General features: G+C 38.0%; 1 protein-coding gene across 1 annotated transcript in view; it reads left to right on the top strand.

Moving 5' to 3' along the window:
- Window positions 1-27,225, top strand: part of FOCAD (focadhesin) — a 110,398-nt gene that overhangs the window by 34,662 nt on the left and 48,511 nt on the right. The window contains exons 11-19 of the mRNA XM_065046224.1: window positions 506-763; window positions 11,694-11,798; window positions 12,205-12,306; window positions 12,829-12,959; window positions 14,558-14,684; window positions 22,009-22,143; window positions 22,501-22,551; window positions 23,213-23,296; window positions 24,708-24,840. Coding sequence (XP_064902296.1) covers window positions 506-763; window positions 11,694-11,798; window positions 12,205-12,306; window positions 12,829-12,959; window positions 14,558-14,684; window positions 22,009-22,143; window positions 22,501-22,551; window positions 23,213-23,296; window positions 24,708-24,840 — 1,126 coding nt within the window. The remainder of the gene's footprint in view (window positions 1-505; window positions 764-11,693; window positions 11,799-12,204; window positions 12,307-12,828; window positions 12,960-14,557; window positions 14,685-22,008; window positions 22,144-22,500; window positions 22,552-23,212; window positions 23,297-24,707; window positions 24,841-27,225) is intronic.

Consider the following 27,225-nt stretch of genomic DNA (forward strand, 5'->3'; position numbering starts at 1 on the left):
GAATGCATCTATAGAACATTTTGTTACGAGAAGTGAAACAGTTGAACAAAAAATGTAAAGTCAGATTAACTTAAACTGTGGCGTTTTATTAAGTACTATAAAAAATTAAGAGGATTTCATTAAACTAATTTAGATGATACTTAAACTTTTGTGATGCACCTGTCATTGTCAGGAACGGAAGCTTTTAATGTATTCCAGTTTTATTGTGTCCATTTTAGTGAGGAAGTAGCACTGCAGTTACCAGCAGGAACAGGAATGGTGGATGCCGAATAAAGGGGGAACTCCTCAATAGGGAGTTAGCAACCCATTCAAACATTGTTAGTGCAATCCCTCCGTATAAAGGACTGTAAAGAAGTGTATTGCAATTTATTCTTTACATTTATTGCATTGGGACCCTAAAGAAATATTTGTTTAGGATGACAGAACTGGATTAGTTATATTTTTAATTTGTTCTTTCATGGTACCATATTCGTTTGAGGGTTTTGTTTGTTTTACTTTTTCTCAGGTGTCCTGCAAACTCCTTTTCCCCATAACGAGCTCTTACAGCTCATTGTATACAACCTGGAAGATCATAGAGCTCATGAAAGAGAAGTCTGCAGTTACTAACTGGTTATCTTCAGTGAAATCACTGCTACCTGTGACAACTCAAGTCCCTGCCCATGTTTTTCTTCTTCTGGCGTATCTACTGATCAAAGAGAATGGAGACAGTCTTCGTGATGTACTCTTGGCTACTACAGAAGTAGCCAAGGCTGATTGTTCTCAGGTAAAAGCTTACTCTTAGTGGATTTTTGTAGGGGAATTGGGCTGGGTTCTGCAGCTCGAGAGAGGGAAGGCTGCTGCAGCTTCATGACCCAGGTCCGGCAAGCGGCAAGGCTCTGCCTGTGTTCCCAGTAAGAACATGCACATGCCTGTGCTTCTGTGTATATAATGCAGACACACAGAACATTCAGGACTCAAAACAGCACCAGGGGCCCCATCCTGCTCCACTTTCTGGCTGAGCAGGGGGCAGTTCTACTGGTGGGAACGTGTGTACAATGTATAGTATGTACAGTATGGATCCCTCCAGCAATTAGTGTGTGGAGTGGGTGGCCCCTGGAACACAGTCTCACAGTTACTGGCATCAGCTGGTAGCAGCTCCTGAAGTACATGTGCACAAACATATACCCCCGGCTGGCAGGAACTCACCGTTTGTGTGTCACTTAGAGCAAAATATGTATTATGTCTGTTATGAAATATTTTTTAGTTGTTTAGGCTTAGGAAAAAAGACTGGCTATTTGTTGGTATTACCTAATAAGTTTGAATATACTGTATGAGGAAGTTGAAAAGAGGCTACTAAACCATTTCTGACTTTGACCCCATAAATTATTCTCTTGTGTTCTTTTGTGGTTACTGGAACACTGCCAAGTCTCTTGTGAGGTCTTTATTCTTGCTTCTTAAAAATATGTGCATAGTCTTTGTCTGCCTCAGTACTGATTTCAAACCAGAATTATGCTGTATGGTTAGACTTATCTACATAACCTGGAAAGATAAATGGGGATATCTAGAAACAATAATATGTAATGCGGGAGGTGTTATATAGAAACAATCATATCTTAATGGTAAAATAATAAAAAAATGTAGGGAAGGGAGAAGTGTTGCTCCAAATTTCAGGTGTGCCCCAAAGACAAGCTTTATTTGCTTCAGGTTTTTTTTAAATTGCTTTTTGTCTGAAAGAGTTATCATGCTTTGCAGCGCAGGAGTTGGAAAAGAATACAGCTTACAGGATACATGCTTGATGACTTATGGTGCTGAGCATTGTAGTTCTTATCCAGGGAAGCAGTCCAGAGTGTGCTTGCTGTTGAACACATACTGAAATGCTGTGCTGAACCGGGCCTGTCATACAGTGTTTTGGGAGATAACTATTATTAAGCCAGAGAAGTTTTTAAAACAGGTGACAGCTTCATCTCTTCCGGGTTGCCTTCTGTTAACCTTTTGTGTCTATTCTCAAACCTCTTTCAGGCTAACCTTTCGTTTTGTTGTGTTCTTGTATGAGTCTGTTTCATAATGCACTGCAGATGATAGAGATTTGGCAGCATATGATTTCTTTAAAGGTTTTTTTCTCAGTTTGACAGATGTATTTTCATTTTAACTTTACTGTATTTCTAGCATTATATTTAGTCATACTTTTGCACTGTAATTAGGTTTTGTGGGGATTAATTATGTTATATTTCTCAGCTTAAATTATTCTAGTTCCAGGATTTTGTTTTCTGTCTTTAAATTTGGTAACCTTTGATTGAAGAGAAGGGTTTGATTTTTGGATGGTATGTGGAAAAATAATTCTGACTCCTGTTCAGACACACAGTAGCAGATTGAAAAATCTAGTTTTCAACTTGGAGAAAACTGCAGGGTTTTGCTTTAGAATTACTGATCAGGACTGTGAGTAATTTATGTTAACTGTAGGATCTCTGCTCTGGAAAGAAAGAAAGAAATATTATTTACATCTTAACCAAGCCAACTGTAGCTGGGTTTCTAAGAAGTATGTAACCTCCAGACATATTTAACTCGTGGTGTTTATTCTACAGCTTGAGGAAACAGACACATAAAATACTTTGGAGGGAGGAATAAAAAAGGGAAGGTTTTGTTGGTCTTAAAGGATTTTCATTGTGTCACCTTGTAGCATACCATTGTGAGCATGTTGTTTGTCTGGAAGAATCATAGAATAGTTTGGGTTGGAAGGGACCTTCAAAAGTCAATGAGCAGGGACATCTTCAACCAGACCAGGTTGCTCAGAGCCCTGTCCAGCCTGGCCTGGAATGTTCCCAGGCATGGGGCATCTACCACCTCTCTGGGAAACCTGTTCAGTGTTTTAACACCTTCATTGTAAAAACTTTCTTCCTTATATCTTGTCTAGCTATTGCCTCTTGTGGTTTAAAACCATTACCCCTTGTCCTATCATAACAGGCCCTGCTAAAAAATCTGTCCCCATCCTTCTTATAGGACTCCTTTAAGTATTGAAAGGCCACAATAAGGCTCTGTGGAGCCTTCTCTTCTCCAGGCTGAACAACCCCAAGTCTGCAGCACATCTCTAGCACACGGCAAACCATGTCATCAGCTCAACTGAAAAAGTTACTGGGTAGGCAGTTTGTTGTTATAGTACATCTATGCCTGTATGTGAATGGAATACAGAAGTTTTGTCCTTTTTTTATGATATTTTGAAGTTCCTGTTTTGTCCTATGCACACTGCTATCGCTATGCTAATGTTAGTATGCTATTTCATTTTAGTGAATACACAGGTGGCTGCAGAGTCACCGTGGCAGTGTTTATACAAAGCCTGAACTGCGATGTTGATATTTGCTTTAGGAAGAATTTGCAATTCTGCACAGCTTATTTAAAGTTCAAAGTAAGACCATGTTCTGATTCCTGGATAGTTCTTTTTGAAATATTTATTCAATGTCCTTGGGTATACTCCTTGTTGAATTGCATGTAGAATAGCTGCTCTGGGGTGTTACAAGTCTTGCTTCGGTGGAGATACTGAGCTGCTGGAAGTTCGAATGGACTCCTCAAAGCATATGGTGGAGATGTGCAAAATGAAGTGCTCTTTGGTTTTTTCCTCTTCTTAATTTGTCAATTTAGTGGTTCTTTCTTGTTTTCTTAGAATGCCTGTTATTTTCTTGCACACAGATTAGTTCTTTTTCTTAAACTACAAGTTTAAAATTCTTCCATTCTGTTATAGCCTTGTACCTCCTCTAGAGGATTGTTGGATAACACAAAACAAGGGAGAATTAAAAAGCAGGGAGAAATCATAACATGTGAGCAAGTCATAACCTATCAGTACCTTTCTTGGAGCAAAAGATGCTTTCTCAAACAGCTGTAGCAAGAGGGCACTTGGAGCGGCTTTTGCTGCTTCATGTGATGTTTGGCTTCCCTTTAGTTTGTTGCCTGCTTCTTGTCACTTCATTTTTAACTTAAGATGCCAATGCTACGTGTGTTTTAAAACCTTACAGTGAAAAATACTGGATCACAATGGCTCTGGTGGTCTGTGGCAGGGAGACATAAACGTATTGCACTATGATTTCCTGACATGGTAAAACTTGAAACAACCTGTGCTAGGAGAGCCATTTACCAAATGGTGGTGGCATTGCTGCTGATGACCCGGTACAATGGCATGCAGTAATATTTTTGAATGCACATGGTTTAGAGTTCATTCAAAAAGTTGTTAATTAACTGTTCTGAAAGAAGTGGAAGCCATGAGCATTTAATGTGCAGGTTAGTCTTCGGAACTCAGGATACAGGTTTATCTTGGTCATACAATTCACAGTTAGAAAATGTTTTTCTGCATTACTAACAATGCTAAGGTTTCTGTTAAGAAGTGTTTCATTCATTAGTTTATTGTTATCAAAGGTCTGGGATTTTGGATTATATGCACTATAATGGATTTGAGGGGACATTGCATGAACTACGTCACCAGTTAAGACTTTTCTTTTTTACCAGCTCTAGTATAGAAGTGGTCTTACCATATGCTATTTTAGCCTGTGCTAAAAAGTTTACTTATTGTACTGGGTACAAAGCTTTAGGTGCATTAAATATTGACCCTATTACTTAAGTACAAGTTGGAGAGCTGGTAGCATGAAAGTAAGCAATCTTGGTGTCTTATCTCCAGGAAACAAAGAGGAATCCTTTAATAAGCAGGCATGTTAGGCATAGGATAGGATAGTGTTTCCGGCAAATAGCACTTTATTTCTTACATGCCATTTAGAGCTCTGGTTGAGAAGGAAGGTGCAGAGCTGATCAGTGACAAGAGGAAGAATGTGAAACTTACAAGCAATGAAAATTGTGATTCGACCATGACAATGTGAGCCTAAGTCACCAGTCAGAAATCAGTCTTCCAGTTGTATTGTCTCTTGTAACTGCAAGAGACAGGTTTTTGAGGGAAGACACAAAGCTTAAGGTAGCTTATAGATGTTTTGTTGACCTAGATTATTTTTTTTTTGGTGAAGGTAGTTATTAAAAATTCGTTTTTTCGCTTTAAGTGGGAAGCAGCTAATTGTGTTCAAAGGGCAGGAGTAAGCAAAATTATTTCACTTGTGTGTAAAAGCAAAGCTGAGCTGATGTAGAACCACCTGTATATCTCTTCTTTAACTTAGTTTCTTCTTAAAGATTTCTTTCTGTCAATATTTGAAACTATTATGAGTGGTACACCCCAACTGTGCGTAGTTTAGCAGGTCCACTAAGTAGTCTGTAACCAGGGATACAGGCCCCAGGCTTTGTAAATTAACTAATTATTCTTTAGGAAAAGGATGGATAAGTTACAGCTACATGTTGTGACACCTGCAATAGATGTACATCTGCATACAATTACATTGTTCAAAATGCAATTTCACAGTCATTCAAAAAAGCAAATTACTGAAGTAATAGGGCACCAGAGCAGTACGGCCAAACTCCAACTGTAGGGAATGATTGACTTCTGCATTTCATTGGAGTAGTCTGCAATAGCTCCACTGACTTCACAGAAACAGTTTTAGAGACAAATTCAAATGCAAGTCAGCAGAGGTAACAAGCTTTACACAGATATAGGGAGAGGAGGAATTTAACCCAAAGCTTTTGACGTTTAGCATGAGGAGAGTGGGTTTACTGGCTTTGTTTTTTCTGCTTACTTTAAGCCAAAGCTTTTGTTCACCAGTGCAGTCAATAAATTCAGTGGACACAGCCTCTTGAGCTGACCATGGTGATCTGACTACTTCAGAATTAAGAAGTGCGTCAGGCTGGCGAGAAGTCCTTCCTGGCATTGGGAAAAATGTCTCATGCTCAAATCCAATGAGAAAGTGAATTTCAAACTGCATCGTATTTTCTGTTTCACTAATGATCAGTGGAAGTTCATGTGAATTAGAAACTGGCATTTAAAATGCAGAATTGTTGATATTGTCTAACTAGCTCACATTTCATTCTGGACCAGGGACTGCAAATGGTGAGCTTTTAGTCTTTTAAATTACCATGGCCTTTAAAATACCTTTCTGCAAAACAATGCGAAGTATTTGAGTGTCTTTTAGGTAGTATCACATAAATCAATCAGTGTGATTAGTAATAGAGCAGGCATTCTGCTGAGTAGTATTTGGAAATTTGTCATGAGGAGAATACTGTGTCTAATTGGAGTGATATTTCCCTTCTCGGTCCTTAGTTAAGTGCAACCAAGGACAGCAGTTAGCAATATGTCTTTTAAATTAGATTTTTTAGGGTTTTTTTTGTTCTTAAAGATCTCAGTGCTTTAAAACTGGACTTACTACCTGGCTCAGTTGAACTTGGGATCACCTGGCGTCTGTTTTGACTCTGACAAGTTTATTTCAGTTCTGAGTCTGCTTAATGGGCCCGCAGAGATTATTACAGGGTGGCATGGCACAGCACTGCACTGAAAGATTACCACGTTGTTTCTTGTAGATGCAATGCTCTCCATAAGGCAGAAAGAATTACCTGGGACTTGTCTGGTCTTTCTCTTGCAGTTAAAGTAGTTAGTACAGGGGGAGAGAGCATTTGAAGCTCACGGGTGGGGGAAATAACCGACTACTTTAATAAACTCGATGGGCAGTGTGATGGCAATAACCACTACAACCACTATCTTATTGATGGCAGAGTTGTACTTAGGGAATTGCTTTACTTGGTTCTGTGTTGTATTCAGTTCCACATAAATAAATGGTGTTTTATGAAGTTAGGGAAAGTAAGTGGTAAAACCGTGATCGAAATGTCCTTTAAGAAAATGAAAAGCTCATCACAACAAACTTGTTAAACATTTTGAGGCTGTAGGGCACTGTCTGAAGGATGCAGTGGAAGATGGTGTGCAGCATAGTAATTAAAAGACTGTTCTGAATAAGAGAAGAAGAAACTTAGAGGTTTGATGTGGAAGGAAGAGAACAAAAAAAGGCTATTAATCCCAAATTTATTTTTAAACAGTCACCTATATTAACTTGAATCTGTTCCTTCAGCATTAGCAGCACTTGAACACTCAGTTTAGAGTCGGGTGTTTGTAATGGAAAGAAGGGGTAACCAACTAAATGCAGGTGTGTTCTGAATTCCGTGTCTTTGATTCATGTTTAAATCCAGCTAGCAGACCTCAGAGGTTAGGCTTGCAAGAGGTAAATAAAGTGTCCACAGGGCAAAATGAGAAAGTGTTAACTTTGCAGCCATACTGTGGAATGCCTGTACTACAGTAGAATATGTGGAAGTGCTGAGATGTCATTGTGAAGGTCATAGCATAAAAAGAATTGTGTGATGCCTTTTTTTTTTTCCCCTAAGTGAGCAAGACAATCAGTAATTCTGCTGCTAGTGAAATTCTGTTATGTTGTGGTTCAGATGATTAGTGGTTGTAGCTGAGGATATTGAAATGAAAAGCCAGAAGTTACTGCCATACAAAATCTGAGTTGAAGAACTGTGTTTCAAAATATCGAGAATGATGTCCTCATTGCTTTCATGTTTATTACAGTTCCACAAGGGGGTTCACAAACAGGCTCTCCCATTTCCACGTTGTTGTTTTTATATGGTATCAGTTGTCTTTGCAGTAAATAAATGGAGCAAGTAAAAAACCCTGCCAGATTTAAATATAATTACTGTAGTTATTTTGGAGACAGTATTCTGGTTATGCCTTGTTTTGTTTTGTTTTCTTACCCTTTCCATGAAGAGAGCCTACAGAGGACTTCTGTGTATGCACCTTCTCCTTTCTCACTGAGTAAAAGCCTTTTTATGATGCAAGTTTAGTGATTATATTAAATCTGGGTTTTGGCTGAGGCATTTTGGAGTAACAGTCTGAAACAATATGGAAGAAAATCCAGAAATATTTTTAAAAGGCTGACAAATGAAGAGTAGTACATGGACTTTTAGGCTGTCTTAAATCACTGCAGAGGCGGCACTGGCACATGCTGTTCATGAAAGGCTTAATACAGTCCTTCTAATCGGATTAATTTTCCTGTTGTGCAAAAACTGTTATTACACTCTGTGTGAAACCAGCTGTGCTGCAAGGGGAAGAAATTAAATCGTCTGACTGAAAGGCCACTGGTGAATAGTAGCACAAGATCTATTACCATTATTAGAGGATTATGAGGCTCTAGAGGACACACATTCTTTTATGGTCTTTCAACTGCTAGAATGAAGTATTTTAGTGGTAAATGACGCTCAACTGAAGAGGAATTATTTTGTGTGCTTTGGGGGCTGGGAATGCATTAAAAAAAGTAAAATACATTTTTATTTGGGGAAAAAAACCTGTCTAGGGATATGTTGAACTGAACTTGGCTTGCTCAGGTGGTGCCTGATGATATTGTTCTATGTCTGATTATGTGAACTTTGGAGAGTAGCTGTAGTGAAACAGTCATATTATAGTCAGATCTTGTGGGACAGATTCTTCACAGGTGAAGCTTATTGGTTAGGATCCTGCTGTAACAGGAAACTTTTGAAAACCTAGCTTATGTTCTCTAGAAAGTGCTTCTGGTTACTGAGCACACTTAAGTTTCTGTTTATAAAAGTTATACAATTATCCTTATTTGTGCACGTATCTCAAAAGCTGGTTCCTTCATTTGTGTGAATTGTTCAGTACTTTTGTCTTGCTTGCTAGGGTACAGAATGCTTTTGAAAACCTGATTTCACTGCCTTGGCTACTGGGGAACTGCAGGGTGTTTCAAAAAGATGGACCCAATTTGAAATTTTTGCTGCTTCAAAACTGGATCCATATTTTTGAAGCACCCTGTAGACTGATGCTATTACCTAACACTCACTTCCAAAATTCAGCCTGACATTTCCCAGAAATAAAAGCTGTAACTTTGCTATGATGTTTATTTCCTGCCTTTTGGTTGACTTTTGAGGAGGAAGGGGGCATGGAATTGAGCCAAGATAACCCGCCAGGATAGACATCCAAGCAAAGAAACTGTGGTGGAAATAATATGAAGTGATATCCTGCATTTAGAATTTAAAATGGAGACTGCATATGTTAATATGTATTTGGATTATATTTTTTTGAGACACGTTTTTCCTTTTGAACATGACTGGGCTTACTGTGTTCTGGCTGTCTCTATCCTTTTTCTGACATGAGGGCTGCATGAGCACAATTTCTCTTCAGTGACATGTAAGGAAATGTGAAGGAACAGAAGAGGAGGATTATCTTCCACCCCTGCTATCCGCCCTTAGCTTGTGCTTTTGAAGAAGAATAACTGTCCTCTAGCTCAGAAAAAATAAATCAGACCAGCAAATTGCAGAGAGTGGGGATGGCTCTCAGACCTGTTTATTAAATGAAAGCGTTTTGTCTCAGATGTTTAATATTACTTTAACAAGGAGAGTTATTGACATACCTTGGCATCATTTTTGAGAGGCAAATTAATTGTAAAAACAAAAACCATAATATTGAAGCTCTTGTTCAGGTTGCTAATGACAGGCTTGACCCAACCATTGCATCCCCTGGGAGCGCGGGTGTGCAGGAGGCAGCGTTGTCAGGCAGCGCGTCTCTGTCTCTCCCCCTCTGAAGCTGCTTCCTACCTGCTGGGAGCTAATGAACCATCACATCAGCTTTTTCGGAGCTGTTCAGCTCTTGATGAAGATTTAGTGTAAATTTAATATTTAAATTAGTCAGAGCATTGTTTATCCATTAAAAGAGGGACACAGAGAGAGGAGCGGCTTTGCTGTACTAGAATGTTTTGTTTTTTTCATAATATTATAGTTTGAATATAGAGTTCAAAACAAGTATACTTTGAAGAACAATACTTTTAAGGAAATATGTAACTGGTCTTATAATAGCATGTGCTTAGTCTCTTCCTGAGAATTATATAAATCAAATTTAGCATCAGTTTAGTAGGTGTGAATGTGAAAATCTTTGTAGAACTTTCATTTATATACCTGTTTAGTATAGAATAAACTTGGTAACTAGAAAATTAATGAGAACATGGGACTTGGAATGAATTTCTCATCACAGCTGATGAAGGCTAGGCCTGAGCAGACCGACTTTACATGATTTGACTGCTTTTATAATTAAGGATTATGAATATAATTTATTTTTATTGTGACTTATTTTGACTCTCATTCAGTCTGATTGCCATATTCATAGTCCAATATAGCTACAGCTGAGCAAAGTGCAGGAAATGGCCCATTGAACTCGCTTAAGACCAAGCAGAGTTGGAGTCGCTAAGACCTTGCATCTCACAAAAGGAAGAGAGGTGCAATGGGGAGAGATCAGAAGGTGGGAACTTAGGTAGGGAATCTGATAATTATAATGACATCTGTGACATCACTACTGATGATTTATGTAGCCTTTTTGTCCAGTGCAATGTAAATTAATGACAGCATTTGTCAGGGCTAGCTATGATTTAAAGAGTTAACAAAACCCTCTTATCCTCAGAGCTGAGGGTCTTCCCAACCCTGCTGCTGTTAACAGTGTATGGCAAACATATGTTTCCCAGTGGACAAGCACATGTGACCTCCTTGATAATTTTGGCACTTAAAATGGTGATGACAGTTGCTATGTTAGTGGTAATGATTGTCCGCCAGAAGTATGGAATGTCGATTGTTTGCTCACGGCCCTGCGATTTACCTTGTATCATTCAATGTTTCAGGTAACAGTAAATTAGGTGATTAATTTTTTTTCTTAACACTCAAGGGGCAACAGGTGCCCAGAAATAGGGCTGCTTTCATCCTGCAAGTCTCCTAACTTCAAGGGGATTTTTTTTTTTTTTTCTTCCTGTAGTATTTGATTTCTGTGTAACCTTCCCTTTTCCAAAGGCTTGATTTAACCAAAATGGATTCTTGCTTTGAGGATGCTGAGCCTTTGGTTCTCAGCTCTTCTTTTGGTTTCTATTTAATTTAGTCAGTTAATTTTAGTTTTCCTTCTGTGTACTAATGAACCTAATTGTCTCTTAGGCAGTGCTGTTGTCTCTTTGGCCTGGGTAAAACTTTTCTGTTTGTGGGAATGACATTGTCTTTTAACACAAGTTTTTATCTATGGAAGATTAACCCATGTGGCTAAGTGAAAATCATTAGTACTGTATAAAGGCAGAATGTAAATTAGTGCTGTGTAATTACTATTAAGTATCCATAAAATCAAGTGAGGAAAAAAAGCAAGGCCATCATGAGTAGATTTGATTTTACAACATACTGATATGAACGTACACAAGAAAATAACTGAAGAACCTGCAGGTATAAAAATACGGAAAATCTGATCTAAATAAAAGGGGAGTAGAGGTTAATAAGTGTCCTTTCATTGTCACTTCAAGGACAGGTCTCTGCAAGTTTTGTACCATATGTCGAATAATGCAGTAAATTAAATTGTATTATATGACAAGTTTGTGGGAAATGATAGTAGCATCATCAGAATGCCTCTGTAATGACCAAACTGAATTGGAATAGTTTCTTCATTGATTTGGTATGTATTTTAATGTACCACATTCAATTACATGTTCCTTTCGCTGTACCTATAATAGAATTTCAAGTAAAAATCAATTTATTGTGGAAATTAGATTATTGCAGTGCTTCCAGCTGAACCTGCATAATAAGATGTTTTTAAGCTGGTAAATTAAAAAGAAACGAATTGTGAGTCCTATGAAATTACAGACTTCAGAATTTTCCTTTCTCTTTCCCATTAGCAGAAACAATAATGCAAAAAAGGTAGGAGTTTCTAACATGTTCAGAAAAGTTTGTTATCTGTGTTGGCAACCTAGTTCCATATTTATTTTCTGCTTTTTGTTTTATTTTAGGTCCCAAATCTGATACCAGTTCTCATATTTAAACTGGGAAGACCTTTGGAGCCTGCACTTTACAGGGATATATTGTATACATTGCCTACACTGGGTGTACACAAGGTCAGAATGAAAATGTTTATTTAAGTGAAAACTATTGATAAAAGGTTGTTTATTTGTAAAAAATTATTTAGACTGAGCAATGCATAGCTTGCTTAAAATAATTGATTTGTGAGCTTCAGCGTAACTTTCCAATATTTCGCATGGGATATGGTATTTTTTTAAATAGTGAAATGCACATTGTGCTTTTTTGTCTGCAATGTATCTTCATTATATATAGATCATAAGATGCTCTTGGACTCATTATGCACTAAAATTTTTCAGAAAACGACTCCCAGTTTCTTCCTGACATTGAAGTTGGACAATTACCTGTTTGTTGTACTTGGTTGTAAAATAATGATTTGTAGATTAGTTATTGTTCTTTGACATAAGAAATAACAGTGACATTCGGTTAAAAAATTTCTTTCAGGTTTGTGTAGCTCAGATTCTACGTGTGATACACATGCTGGGGAGCACACCAAAGCTTAGAGCAATTGCTTTGCGTCTGATGACATCCTTATGGGAAAGACAGGTTAGAAAATTCTCGTAGAATCACTAAGATAATGTGTAGTTGAAAAGCTTCACTACCTCTATCCAAAGAAGGAAATTAATTTTGGAATATTTGCTGTACTAGTACTGCATTATCAGCAGTATAAGGTAGAGGGTGGAAGTTGTGCCAATATAGATCCTGTTTTAGTAAAAATCTCAATAGCATATATATCATGAAACCTGCTTTTCATTTCGTCAAGTCTCAGACTGGAATTAGGAAAGACAATTTGTTTGAAGGACCGCATTCTACTTTTTATAGTGTGCAGTAAGAACAAGACCCGAGTTACACGGCAGTAGTTTGCTTCTCTGTTCATAAAGCAGCAATAGAGATTTGATCTGCAAAAGCCAGTTAAATCTCACTGTAACATTAAATTTCAATAATAAAAGAAAGTGAAGTATGATGTGTAATAAAAGTGGTATTTAGAAGTCATGTAAAAGTACTAGCAGTTGAAAATCTTGTCACTGACTTTTGAAGGTGTGATGGTAATTGTTAAATATTTTCTAGGATCGAGTTTACCCAGAATTGCAGAAGTTCTTGGCAACATCTGATATGCCCTCTTTGTCTGTTGACAAAGATGCTCAATGGGAAAAGCTGATTGCTAGAGCGGCTTGTATAAGAGATATATGTAGGCAGAGGTAAGCACACGTGCTGTGTTCATCTTACATCTTTGTAAGGGAAAATAATCTTTTTCAGAAAAGCTTCATAATTATTTTTACCTGCTTTGTTATATTAAATGTGGGTAATATTTTTCTAGTCATATGATACACTGACGAAGACATTGCTAATCTCAGCAGCTAGTAAATTTTGGGTATTATATTGTAACTAAGAGAAAGCACATATAAATAATGTTAAAATGGTTTCATTTGGAAACAAAACGTGTATCCTGTACTGATCCAGAGTAGAAAGTTAAAGTGTACTGCTTCCAAATTATAAAAAAAGAGAGAGAAAACATTAGACAGATCATTGGTTGTTTATTCTATCTTTTGATTTACTGAAATAGAGTTTGGGTGCTTTTCTGAAAAGTTTATTTTGTTACATGCAAATTACTGATCCTTATTCAGATACAATACTGACCAGAGAACATGGTTGTAAAAGTCTCACTGGATTAAATATTGACCCTTTCCATCTCTTACTATCCATGAATATCAATACTTGATAATAATGTACAGTTGCTGTAAAGGTTATTTTTAAACACATTATCAAGTACTTCGTGGTTTTACGTGCACAATACCTTTGTTTCTCTTTGTCGCCCATCTTTTGGGTTCCACTTTTCACTTTCGTACTTGAAGGTCAGTTTCTAAAAGCTGGGAAGATTCACGTATTTTTCAATCATCAACTAAAATAAAAGTTCTTAAACACCTTTTCTTTTACCTCTTCAACATTCTTTAATTATACCAAACAGTCTTTTTCAATAAATTAAAAAACGAAAAAGTTAAAAACATGTCATAAACATCAATGCAGCCGTAATATTCTTTTTACCGGGTAAGTGATGTAGTTAAAGTTCAGGTTTATGCAAGTTCTTCATGCATTTAGAAATTTCTGGAAGAAAGTGAGAGCAAATAGAGGAAGCCTGAATTTTCCTGCAAGTAGATCACCTAGGTAGGTGGTATTTACCCCAAGTTTTTCCAGTTAGAGTATGAGGAACTGCTGAACCAGCAGTTGACACCCGCCATCACCACCCAATAAAACTGAGTGGATCCTAAAAGACTGCAAAGCAAATAAGCAGCCCATGCAGTCAGTGAAGGAGAGACAAATGACATTGCAACAGCACCAAATTTGGAAAAATATTCTTATCTGATATAAGAGGGCCAAAAGTATTTTGCTGCCAGAATCTCCACCAGTATACGGTAGTGAGTACTTACAGAAGACTGCAGTGAAGAAGACAAGAATAATGTGTTTGATAGCACACATGGATTTTCCTTCTCAGTTACTTTTAGAATGATGTAATCTTTTCACTGATACAACATCCTTGGAGAAAAACTTCCATAGCTTTACCACGTTGTGATCTTTTATTGGGAACTTGTTGCCTGCTGCTTTAGTTCTCCATGTCACTCAGCCTTCGGAGCTCCCTATCATATTCTTCCCCTTGTATCTTTTTTTCCTCCCAGTTTTAGACTGTTTCAGTTGTCACTTAAACAAAACCAATGCCTAATGAATTTTTGTCAGTACATAAATGAATTTTTTGTTTGTATGCATGAGTATTGCCTTGTATCGTCATGTTTTTTTACTTTAGGCCATACCAGCATGGAGCAGACATGTTGGCCGCAATTTCCCAGGTATTAAATGAATGCACAAAACCTGATCAAGCTTCACCTGCTGCCATAGTGTTACAGGGTCTTCAGGCACTTTGTGAGGCTGAGGTAAGATTAAGGTGGCTTGTCTGTGTGTTTCATGTTTTGCTTGTGGATCATGGACTTTTTTCTTAGTTGGCTTTTTTTTTAAGAGTACATTGGATGGTTACGGCGTTTTATTTCTTCGGAGAAATTTAATTCCTCTCTTCCAACATCAGTTAGTTGTTCCTGGGAAATTATACTGTGGATTTATACTACAAGAGGTCATGCCTTCGGTGCATGGACAGCTTTGCAGTCAATTGAAATGACATCCTTTCATGCAGTTTTCCTTGAGATTTGAAAAGAATGGCTGTTTGGCACATAATTCTGATTGGCTGAAAAGTATGTAGATTAACTCATTTTTGATACCTTCTTGCTGGCCTGTCCTGCTGGGTCTCATTCACATAATCTACCTGATAGGGAGTGAAATCACCTGTAATGGTCAGACTTTACACTAATTTGTTTGTTACTTACTGATGAAGAGGATGAGCAAGCACTGGAACATCCTGCCCAGAGAGGTTGTGCTCGCTCCATCGGAGGTTTTCATGTTTGTTTTGGATACAACCCTGAGCAACTGGGTCTGAACTCATAGTGACCCTGCTTTGAGCTAGACGTTGGACTAGAAATATCCTGAGGTCTCATATCGCCAAGTTAGGAACCAAGGCTCTTTGTTTCTGCAGTGATATGCCAGATGTGGTGATGCAGAGGCAGACATGCTGTGATTCACATTGTAGATAAATTGGACTGTGCAGGCCATCTGAGTTAGTGGAGTAGCCTGCAGGAATATTTGATTACCCATTCTCTGCAATTTAAAGTTTATCCACTTCCTCACTTTCAGTGCAGCGTTTACTGCATGAGGCCAGTCCAACAAAATCCAGACATTGCCATGTAATACGTTTGAAATCAAGTCAGCAGTTCAAGAACAACATAGTAAATGGTTAACAGTTCATAGACATTAGTATACAGTATAGTTTAAAAGCTTCAGACAGTGGCTACTAAGAAGCAGCTTATTCAGGGTAGTTGCTGCGTTTACTTTTTGGTATGAAGTTTGACTTGTCTTAAGGTCACAGAGATTCTTTGATTGCTGGTCTCAGTTCGTATTTAAGCGATGTTTTCCCAGGCTGGATTAAATTTAGACTTGTTGCCTGCAAAGAACCAGGAGATAGGCCTATGACATATGTCACATCCTACTATAAAAATCTTATTTGAGATCAGATATACTATACCACTGTTGAGAAGTGTAAGGCTGGGACAGCTTCAACTACTTAGGGTAGAAGAAAGAAATGAAAGAATCACTTCATGGACAGGTACCAGTTTTTCCTGTCCTAGTTCTTACCCGCTCTGCCCTCAGTTGCACTTTCAAGTCAGGTACCAAAATCAATTTCAGTGCATCTTCATTACTCGTGCAATTTTTGGATTTTGAAAGTGGGAAATGTCAAAGATATTGTGGAAATGTAAACTTAATTTTTCCTCTTATGAGTGCACTAAATTGTATCATAGAACCATAGAACGGCTTGGAAAGGACTTTTGAAGGTCATCTAGTCGTAAACAGTTCCTCCTTCTCTACCTGCCTCTGCACCCAGCCTGTTTTTGTCTTGGAAACGTTGATTACAGTGGTAACTTCATTTTCTGTCTCTTGATTAGCAAGTGTGGCATACTAGTGTAGTCTAGCTGGTGTTACCATGTTGTTCCCTTCTCCTCCTGCCCCGTTTCTGCTCTGCCAAACTTTGCCAGGTTATTTTTTTTGACCCTTCATTTGCAGTTTTTCTCAAGGTTAGAACAGAATTCTCATCCCTTTTATTCTGGTTTTGCTAATAAGGTAGCTAATACACTTTTTGTAAGAAGTGGTGTATAGCAATAGCTTGAGCGACACTGAATAGCTTCAGGAAGACTAAGTACATCAGTGTATTTTAGGTGAAGTTGCTACTGTTCTTGAGCTTAGGAAGATTTTATTTTCTTCAGAGCACACAATATGACTTATAATTTTAAATAAATGTTATCTTAAACTTTGCAATTCAAAACATTAACAGTGACTTTTGACTTGCGTGTTACTTCTCCTTTGTGGCCTTCATGTTGGGCTTGTTGCAGGCACAAAATAAATTAAGGAAACTTGCACTCCAAGTACTTAAAATCTGGTAGGAGAAACTGGAAAACTATTTGTGTAATCGACAAAAATCATTCCCTTATTGTAGCTGAAATTTCAACATGAGCATTTTGCATTTGAATGTGGACAAACCCTGTAGACAGAACGATCATTGCCAAATTTTTTACTATGGAAATGGGATTGAGGAGTGATTTGGCTGTTAATCCTCAGGATTAATAGTAGCGGTTTTACCTCTGCAGCACTATCGTGTTGTGAAGTCAGCTGGTTTTGGACTATTGGGCAAAATTTGTTTTGAAAAGAAGATGGTTTTATTTACTCAAATTCATTCCTAGATCGTGTTTGTCCACAAACATCACAGGGCAGCTGGGGTCATTTTTCATTGTCACAGTGCGTTATTAGAGTCCAGTACTCAAGGACAAGCTTATTTTAGATATTCCGTGCATGGGTGTAAAGTGTAGTATTAAATTTACTTATTTGAAGATAGTTGTTACACAGGATTTCTGATTCAGCAGTGTGTGATACAAAATACACTGAGGTTACAATACAAATGTAAGTTACGCTTAGCAAAATAGCACAATTGCAGTATACAGTTCAATCACAATAACAGTGTGATTCCCATTAGAGGTCTCTGTAATACGCTCACTGTCACAATGCAGAGTGTCCCCACTTGCCAGGAAGTAATATGGGGGTTGAAGCCAGCTCAAGCCCGCTGCTCTCTTCTAAATTATTTTGTTGGCTGTCTGGTTTTTAACTCTGTGTAGGGCTGAACCACATATTCCCTCCTCCATATGCTGATGTGACTGACAAAGGGACGTGTTCATGCTCTTTTAATGAACTGGGGAGAAAAATTGACACCCTGGGTTAATCCACTGAACTGTTTAAAACAGCAGGGCAGGTGAGTAAGAAGTTATCAAAAATTAGTTTATCTACATATTTTTAGCCCCACCCTGCATTAATCTCTGAGCTTCATGGGCCCATTGGCTTTGCCCATCTGAGCCTTCTTCCACTGTAGGGGACGATGTGTCAGTCACAGCATGTAGCACATAGGCAAAGCAATGGTATGCCCTTCACTCTTCTCAAGTTGCAGGTATTTCTGTAGCTGACTGTTAAGTGTAACACTTTGCAGTAGAGGATGTGTCTGGGAGGTTTTGCTGCAATTACATGTTCTGGAAGGTTCTGATAGGCGTTATCCTAATTGTAGTTTAGAGGAGGTTCTGGAGTGATCAGCTATGCCAAACACAACCGGAAGGCTTGAGAGCCTTTGTTACACAAGTGTTGTGGTCCGTGATCCGCCAAAAAGGGGAGGAATCTTGTAACTTACTTTCATTGAAAGAGGTTGTGGTACCTTCAGGTACCAAAGGGTGAAACCAAACAACCATGAAGAGCTAAGAAATGTCACAAGCAATTTTTGCACGTATCTTTTTGCAGATATTAAAGCCAGCATGTCTCCTTAAAAAGCAAGTGAAAGTCCCTGTGTAGTGTAACCCAGTTGGCCCTCTTTTGTGGGGTAGGTTAGGCTAGGTGACCTCTAGTGGTCTGTTCTAACCTAAATTAATCTCTGAATCAACGGTTCTGTGATAGACTTGAACCTTGCTGAGGTTTGGTGTGAATGGATATTTGTGTCAGAGGAAATATTGCTTAAAATGTGCTTCTCTGACTTGCTCCCCCCCAGATCGGAAGTGAAATTTGATATAATATTATTGTTTCCTATTTTTTCCCCATGATTTCCTGCCCTCTTAGGGCAGTAGATCATCTGAAGCAAGAGTGCTTCAGTAAACAGACATCGGTAAAACCTGACTTCTGTTTTTTCCCCTCTAACAAATATGTTTCCAGTGCTTTGTCCAGCGATAAGCTTGCTATTTTAAAACAAATTTCTAAAATAACAAAAGAACACAGATGTAAACAAAAAACATACCGTACCAGAAGCACTGAGAGCGTCTAAGTTATATGGTTTATAGTGTATCAAGGTGACAATGATATGTCAATTTGAACAAACCTGGAAGCGGGCGGAAACACGCAAAGAACATGAAGTTGAAAACAGACTTAAAAAGAACTTTTACTGAAGTATGACACTAGTGTGTCTAGATCTATCAGCATACAATTTCTGATTATCACTGTTTTTTTTTTTTTTCTGCATATAGTAATTGGCACATCAGTGTCATAAAGTTATCTTACATTGCTAGTTTCCTAGAGTGCATTGTGTTTTCAGAGGACAGCTTTGTCCACCTGAGCAGTGACTCCGGAATCACAGGGCTGTTCTTTGGGAATTCATGACTAGCAGAGAGAGTTCGTCACAAGATGCTTATCACAGTGACTTGTTCCTCCAGAACTGCTTTTATAATATTTTTATTTATTTGTGTGTAAAGCACTACTCTCTTATCTTCTCTGCTGTTCTTGACCCCGTGCCCCAGTAGTTCACAGTACTTCATTTGGTAAGAGGTTTTTCTGTAGGACTACCGTTACGTTATGAGTCTAGAAAATTCCTTCTGAAAGGAGCCAAAAGAATTCTACAGTCTTAACCTTCTAAGAGTTTTGTTGGGTTTTTTTAGAGAAAATTCAGTGTTAGAGCGATGAGGATAAAGTCTATCAACAACAGGCTCGAACTTGCAGCCATGCTCAGTGGTGGCTTGGATATCCTCTTGCTTCTGTATTTTTCATGTACCAGATGATGTTTAGCCAGGTTATTATGAATCGTGTTCCTTCTTCAGATCGACTCACCAAGTTTATTTAGGTTATTACCCAATCTGAAGTTGTACGAGATCCACTTCATGAACAAGTATTTGGTTCTCAGTAGTGTCTGAACAGGTGAAACATACTGTAAATTCTCCTTTATCTCAGAATGCAGCAAAAGCCTTTAGACTGTGGCATATTCCAAGCTGCACTACTTATTTACCTAAGACAAAACAGACACACACATGCCCTTCTTAGCAGATCTCTCCTTCTAAGCATGTCATTGGCTATTTTTAATCCCTTTAGTTCTGTCCTAATTAAAAATTGAAGTAGAGTTTAACAACCTGAATGAACTCATATTGGTTCTGTTATCCTTTTGTAACAGCAACAAAAAAATTTCTTCTTCTCCTAATACCAGCAGTGTTTAAAATGAGAAAAAGGTTGCTATACTTCCAGCAAGCTCCTCTGCTATTAACTGGATATGCAAGTGCAATGTGTTGGTTTTGGTGGGGAAGCGTGCAAAGTAAGCATGCCTTACCTCGTGGCAGAAGAGAATGTAATCATTTCAAGGATGTGTGTTTGTTTTAAAAACATCTGATGATAAATGAAACACACAAACATAACACCTGCACTATTTTAAAGTTATTTTTTGATATTTAGAAAACTTTTACTTTTGCATTTCTAAAGAGTTGCACTTTCCAAAATGTTAGTATTCTATGATTTCTGGATGGAGCAATGCAATTTTTCAAACATTCCCACCTTAACTGCAAAGAACCAGAATTTGTCTGCGACTTTTTTAGATCTGACACTTGAGTGATGGATTATTGAATTAAGTTTTCATGTTTGAGCTGGCAGCTATCGGAGTGGCATCTTATAGGACTAACTACTCTAGGCTGGGAACTCTGTTTCAAGTGTTCTTTGCAAAAGCAGAAACATACTGGGTGTTAAGTTTCTAGATTTCCGTCAAAGCAAAGGTGCTCCTAAAAGATGAGAATGATCATACAGTAGGAGAGTTTTAATTTTGCCAGAAATGCCAAAGAAACCTTTCTCAGTGGGTCTAAAGTGTGAGTATCTAATTGAATACTACTGGACTGAAAATATTATTACTCAAACTACAATTATATCTTTGCAGTTTTGTGGTTTCATTGAATAAAGAGTTTGAGATGAGCTGATAGTGTTCAACAAGAGGCTGGACAATGCCCTCAGACACATGGTGTGAACTGTGGGGTTGTCATGTGCAGGGACAGGGCTTGGACTCGATGATCCTTGTGGGTCCCTTCCAACTCAGGACATTCTATGGTTCTATGATTTATGCATGTTCAGCTTCCTCAAGTGGTCACACACCTGATCTTCACTTACAGGAGGAAAGACTTTGCTCCCTCAGTTTCTGTCTTGCAGTTCAGCCACTCAAGAGGTCTGGGAAGAGAGCTCGCCAGTGAAAACTGAGGCAAAAAGATTGTTGAGTACCTCAGCCTTCTCCTCGTCCATTGTTACCAGTTTACCAGTCTTGCTCATCACGGGGGTTATATTTTCTTTGGCCTTCCTTTTCTGGTTAACATACCTGTAGAAGCCCTGCTTGTTATTTTTTGCATCCGTTGCCTAGTTCAGCTCCAGCTGCACCTTGGCCTTCCTGACCCCATCTCTGCACAACCGGGCAGTGTCCCTGTGCTCTTCCCAGGTATCAGTCCCTGTGGCCACCGCCTGTGTGTTGTCTTCTTGCCCTTCAGATTGACCAGCAGGTCTCAACTCATGCACAGCAACGTTCTGGTTTCTAGTATCACTGCAAACACAGGTTTAAAAGTCTGAAGCTGCTGTGTTCTAAGGACTTGGAAAGCAAATGACCAGACTCCAAATTAATTATTAACAGAACAAAAATAAATTATGTATTTTTCAAACCAGTTATACACTTTTTGTAAGTTACAATTAGAAGGATGTTGCTACTATAGTCTGAATTTATTTTTTTTTTTTTAATGTTTCTGGTTTGCTGAATTGATCTCTCTCGCTCTAAAATATTGAGAATGCTTAGTATATACTGCGTAGTATATACTGCTTAGTATAGGGCTAATAAAGCCGTGGCATTAGTGTATATTTTAGTTTGACATTTTCCCAGCTATTTCTGGTTTCCTGCAGTTTTCCATTCTTCTTTTGTTCAACAAATTTGTTTGGATTTGGTTGTGTTTAAAGATTAAGGGCATTTTGTTTTGGAAGACTCCCAGGGAACATAGCTTCCTCTTCTTTTCTCCTGTTTAGCTCCCAGACAGCTGCTTTCAAGCTAGCTGGAAAAAGTTAAGTAGAGCAGTAGTGTTCCATGAAGATACAGTTATAGCTTTATGTGTATTGCTAACAGTGTGCTACTTATTCCCACTGGTAGCTATTTTATCTGGTGAAGTGTTGTGCCGTATTATTGTAGGATGTCAATTAATATACTGGAGACTCTTAATACAAGTGAATTCTTTTTTCTTGACCCTTTTTCAATTCCTGTTCACAAGGAGGAAGAAAGAAGGCAAGTGCTGGAAAGAAGTATCATTTAAGTCAGGTTTGGATTGCTGTTGGTAATGGTGCCTCCCACTTTCCATCCAGGTTGTTTGCATCCGTTCTACATGGAATGCTCTGTCACCACAGCTGAGTTGTGATACAAGACCCCTCATTTTAAAAGCACTGAATGAATTGTTTGCCCTGGTTCCCTCATTAACAGTGAATACAAATGAATATGAGGTATGTACTCATGGACTAAGATGATTCTCTTCTTTTAGTGTATCTTTGTACATGAGTTTTAAAAATGCCTGCTTGTTTTTAATATATCTAAATTGTACTCACTGCCTAATTCAGGTTAATCATAAAAGTGAATCCTGGGAGACAGATGAGAAATTCCAGTGCACGGTTGATTAGGGATTTCCCTTTCCCAGAATGTGAGTGTGTATGAATGTGTCCACAGTTCAAACTTGGGCATCTTCCACCTTTCTAGCTCAGTGCATGTTGATGTGGCAGCAGTTTCTTTCAGGTAGCTGCCTCTGTTTTGACTGCTTATTTGGTTAAAGTAGCTCTAAATACCTGTTTTGTTTGCTTTTATAGAAATTCAAAGCTCAAGTTATCAGCTTCCTTTGGAACAACACACAGAACAAGGTAGGTGATACAACTGAAAATGTTAATTCCTGGTGTCAGCAATTGACTGTTAACCTTGCCTTGAAAGAAAGATATAGAACTTAACAGTGTCAGCAATCTCATTTTCTAATAGTAATTTCTTCTTGTCGTTGACTGTATAACACTGTTTTTGAAGTAATGTAATGCACATGAAAAGTGGTAATTGATGGTCCTGGTATCTGCCGCTCCCAAGGAGTAACACAAACTAGTTTGATTCCACTGGTAAATTACCAGCCTAAACATGGTGAATCCTCCTTGGCAAAGCTGCAGCTGTGACAACTGACCCAATTCTTCGGTGGGGTATTGTAACACAGTGGGAATGTTGGGCCATCGTCATGGTGGGACTGGTGGAACCAAAGTATTTGAGTTTAAATATAGCTCAAATATTTCTATGTAAACTACTCTCACAGCAATAAAGGAGTGTAGCAATCAGAATGTTTTCTATCAAGTCTAGATAATTGGTCGTGCTAGTTTGCATTGTTGATATAAAGTAATAAAGTGCATGCCTCAGGAAAACGTTGTTTTAAAGTATTTTTCAGTACTCAGTGTTTATTGAATAGGCTCTTTCCATGGAGTGTCCAGTAGGCAGCAATACCATATTCTGTGCTTGTGATTTTCTTTTTCTTCCTGTTGATATTTCTAGGATGCTGTTGTAGCTGTTTCGGCCTATAAATCACTCTCATCGTTTCGTCCTGAAGAACATAAAATTCTTCATCTTCCTGAACAGGTAGCAATGTTGTATGTTTAATAGTAAGGACATCTGACATGGGTTGTATACTCCTGGAAGGGACGCAAGGCCTTTTGCCAGCTCTACCAGACAACCGTCAGAGACTCACAGAAGAAATATGAGATCCTGCTGGTGGAATGGGATAATATTATGTATGATAAGCATAACCAAGACTTATGAGAGGGGAAAGGAAGGCACGAATAGAGGCTGAGTGAGGTCTAAGCAGTGAGAAGGTAGCTTTACTTCTTAGTTCAATCAGCAGGTTATTTTTGGACAGTCAGTTTGCACTTTATGCTCTTTTGTTAATGCTTGCAGTTGAGTCTTAACACTAAGCAGCTCTTGTGATTACTGCTTCATCCTTTGCAGTCACACTCATGCTTAGTGCTTTTTTTCCTGAAATGGGCAAGTCAAGTTGAAAAGTAGGTCCTGTTTTTGGAATTAAGCTGAAAACACTTGCCATGTTTCTGTTCTGAATTTTTACAGCATAACCTTTTACTTTTTCGTTGATAAAGGCAGACAGAGAGGAATCAAGGTGCTTGTTGGAAAGCTCTGCAAGTATGTAGAGGGCTGTTAAAAACTTCACTCTGATTAGTTGACTCAATAACCTTACAAAAAGAAATAGTGCAAGAAAGTGAACATATAAGGTCATCCATGTGACTTTTTTTTTTTTTACAATAACCTTTTAAGTGAGAATAGGCAACAATCAGTAGTCCATTGGTACTTTATGGCATCGTAAAGATGTTTTTTTTACAAGATTAGCTCCATTTGTGTGTTGTAATTTGCTATTATGAAAAGGTTGGAATAAGCTACTTTAAAAGATGTACTTTCTTTATATAAATTGATGAGAGGAGTTCAGGGTAAACCTTATACATGAGAATTGTGTTTTGCATAGAAGAGCACGAGGTAGAATGAGAGAAATCTCTAAATGCTTTTGCAATACTAAATCTTTCACAGTACTATGTAGCTTTATATTATTAGTGCTGTTACTTTACAGTCATTAGAAAATGAGTAAGTATGTTTTCATTGAAATAATTGTAAATATGTTGCAGTTTTTAAAATTCTGAAACAGAATGTGTATATCGAAATACCAATATAAAACTTTTTTTTACTCTTAGTTGAAGAGGAATTGGAGTGAAAATTAAGTTTTAGTAATATAAAGTCAGACTGTAAGTGTCAAGATTAATTTTAATATTAGAGATAAGGATTTACACAGCCATGTGATTTTTATCAAGCAGTTTTGCCTTTCATTCAGGTAGAAGAAAAGCTTATATTCTTTCAACTTCAAATTAATGAAATGGAGAACTTATCATATTTAGTTAGTATTTTTGGCACTTGCTTGACCCTTAGAATCACGAAAGATAATGAGGATTTGGAATTCTGTGCTGACGTTTCCTTCTTTTCAATCTTTCAGGCACGACCAGTAGTTGACCCACTGGAGGAGACAGACATGAATGAAGATGAGGAAGAGAAGGAGGCAGATAATTTTGTTCCAGGTTCTTCATATATCAAGCTGTTGTCTCTAACACCAACTTGTGTTTTAGGAGGTATGATATACTCAGTGTTTGAGGTTACTGTGAAAATTTGTCATCACAGTGACTGCACATACATGCAGCTTTCTTATTATGGACTGTCGTGTTAAAGTGCAGCTTTTTATTTTTTCCCTCTGGGAAAATATCTTACCAAATTACAGGAAAAAATGTAAAAGTTCAGAAGAAGAAAAAATTCCCAACCCGTTTTCAGGTGGACAGTGTGTCAGAGGTCATGATGGTAGAAAAAATGCTTAAAACATAAATTAAGAATCCTTATCTGTCCTATAGGAAAAGCCAGTTGCTTATTATTTACTTCAAGTACCCATTGTTTTATCACAGTGCAACTTCAACAGGGAGTACTGAGCAGATGTTTTTAAAGGCAGCTCTGTGTTTTAGCCCAGCACAGACTCAAGAGAAAAAAAAAAAAACAGAAAACCAAAACAAACACGCAAAAACCCACCAAAAAAACAACCAACCCCCCCAAAAAAACCAAAACAAACAAAAAAAAAAACAACAAAAAAAAACAAAACCAAACACAAGCAATACCTTAGACTTTCATAAAGTGTATTAATAGTATTGAAACAATGCTGTATACAAAATCTACTTAATCTATACAGATACTAGTTGCTATGCTTAATGCTTAGTTTTAGTGATACATATTGAGACCGAAGTGTGCTTCAACAGGTGTTCTCTGGTTGCTGCACTTGTTTTGACACCTGTACAGTAGAATCACTTTTAGTATTTGGGATTTTAATGTTTATTTGGTTACTCTCATTAATGCTACTTTTCACCTCCTGTAAGAAGACTGTGACATTGGTGCCTGGACACAGGCATTGTTATTTTGCTGTTTGTAGCATGCCTGGGATCTTGATGTGTGATTGTAACCGGTAAACATTGCCATGAGATAGTAGTGGTATTTTGTAGTATTTTCCTGCAGCGAGGGCTCCTTGAAAGGTCAATTTTTAAAATATGCCAATGCATTGGAGTCTGGAGTGTGTGCAGCCTCGCCTAGAGAATCTCTGTGCACTAACCAGTAAGTTCTAGCAGCTTTGTGGAGAAGACTGCCATAGCCTACTTCAAAGAGTCATATATCTGGGCAGAAAACTCAAGCTGTGTAATGGATGCTGAGACAGGCAACGTAACAGGAAGATTGCAAACCAAAATGGACTTCAGAGACAACAGCTGGAATAAAAAGATGCAGCTACCGCAAACTGATAAAAGAACAAATGTGCAAATAGCTTTTCCAACTCAAACATTCACTGAACAAATTTTTCCCTCAGGGGAGTCTTCGTCTTCTAACTCTGTTAGTTAACACAGAATACAGAACAGTTGAGCAAAATCTTGAGTGACTGACGGGGTGATTATTGTGAATTGATTGCTCCACTGAAAGGGTGCAAAACTGCTTTCATGAGACAACGTCCAAGACAGACCAAAAGCCACAAAGTTGTGTTGAAGCTGAATTTGCGCCATCTCATTTGCTGGAATCCTGCTGTTATACGTTACTCAGATTAATTCACTACTTCCTTACTAATTAGAAGGAGAAGGACCAAGATGCTTTTTAAGAAGACAGATTTTGTTTCTCAGACTTTCCCCCAAAGTCCTTGTTGATGCACACCAAATCAGCTGAAGCTTCTAAGGGAAGTTTATCTTGCTGCTTGTGAGATCTCCCTTCTTGCTTTTCCTTGCTGGTTCTTTAAACTCTGAATTGCTGCTGCTTTTTCTTCCTTCCTTCTTCTTTAATTCTTGCAGAAGGAGCAAAATCTTTAGGGTTTTCAGCCTCTGCATGCTTCTTCCTGTAGAGCTGGACACTTAATGCTGTGGCCGCTGCAGTTAAAAGGTTCCAACCAGAAGGTGGGCTTGGTGCTGGCATTACTGTTGCATTGTGGTTGGTTGTCTTTTTTTCAGGTGCTTTCCCCAGATCTGTGGGAAGAAAATGTCCAAGCTTACAAACAAATCTATAGGGCCTATTCCTGCAACAGAGCTGAGGAAAAATAAGGAAACAAGTAAAAGCAGACTTTCTATGGCAGTTAGTTGGAACACGCTGTGATTCCAATTTACTATAGCTGTCTGTTTATTCAAAAGTGAAGTTTTAGGCAATATTTTCCATTAAACTCCTTTAAAACTGATTTGTCATTTCAGTTTCCATATTATTTCAAAGCATTAGAGTCCACAGTGTATAAGAAGGGGTATGACAGCCATATTACTTTTTAATAGTTTTTCTTTCTTGATGTCTTAGACTTCCCTGAAACCTGGTAGAGAGAGAATTAAAAACAATCCCATATAACAAACAATAATAGCTGTGGTCCGAACTTTATTATTAAGAAGTATATCTCTGCAGGAAGGATGCTAAGAATTTTGTTCCTGTGATTTTTTTTTAAATTTATTTTTTTTTTTTTTAGC

Source organism: Columba livia, chromosome Z (genome assembly GCF_036013475.1).
Source record: "Columba livia isolate bColLiv1 breed racing homer chromosome Z, bColLiv1.pat.W.v2, whole genome shotgun sequence".
In the NCBI taxonomy this organism is placed as follows: Eukaryota; Metazoa; Chordata; class Aves; order Columbiformes; family Columbidae; genus Columba; species Columba livia.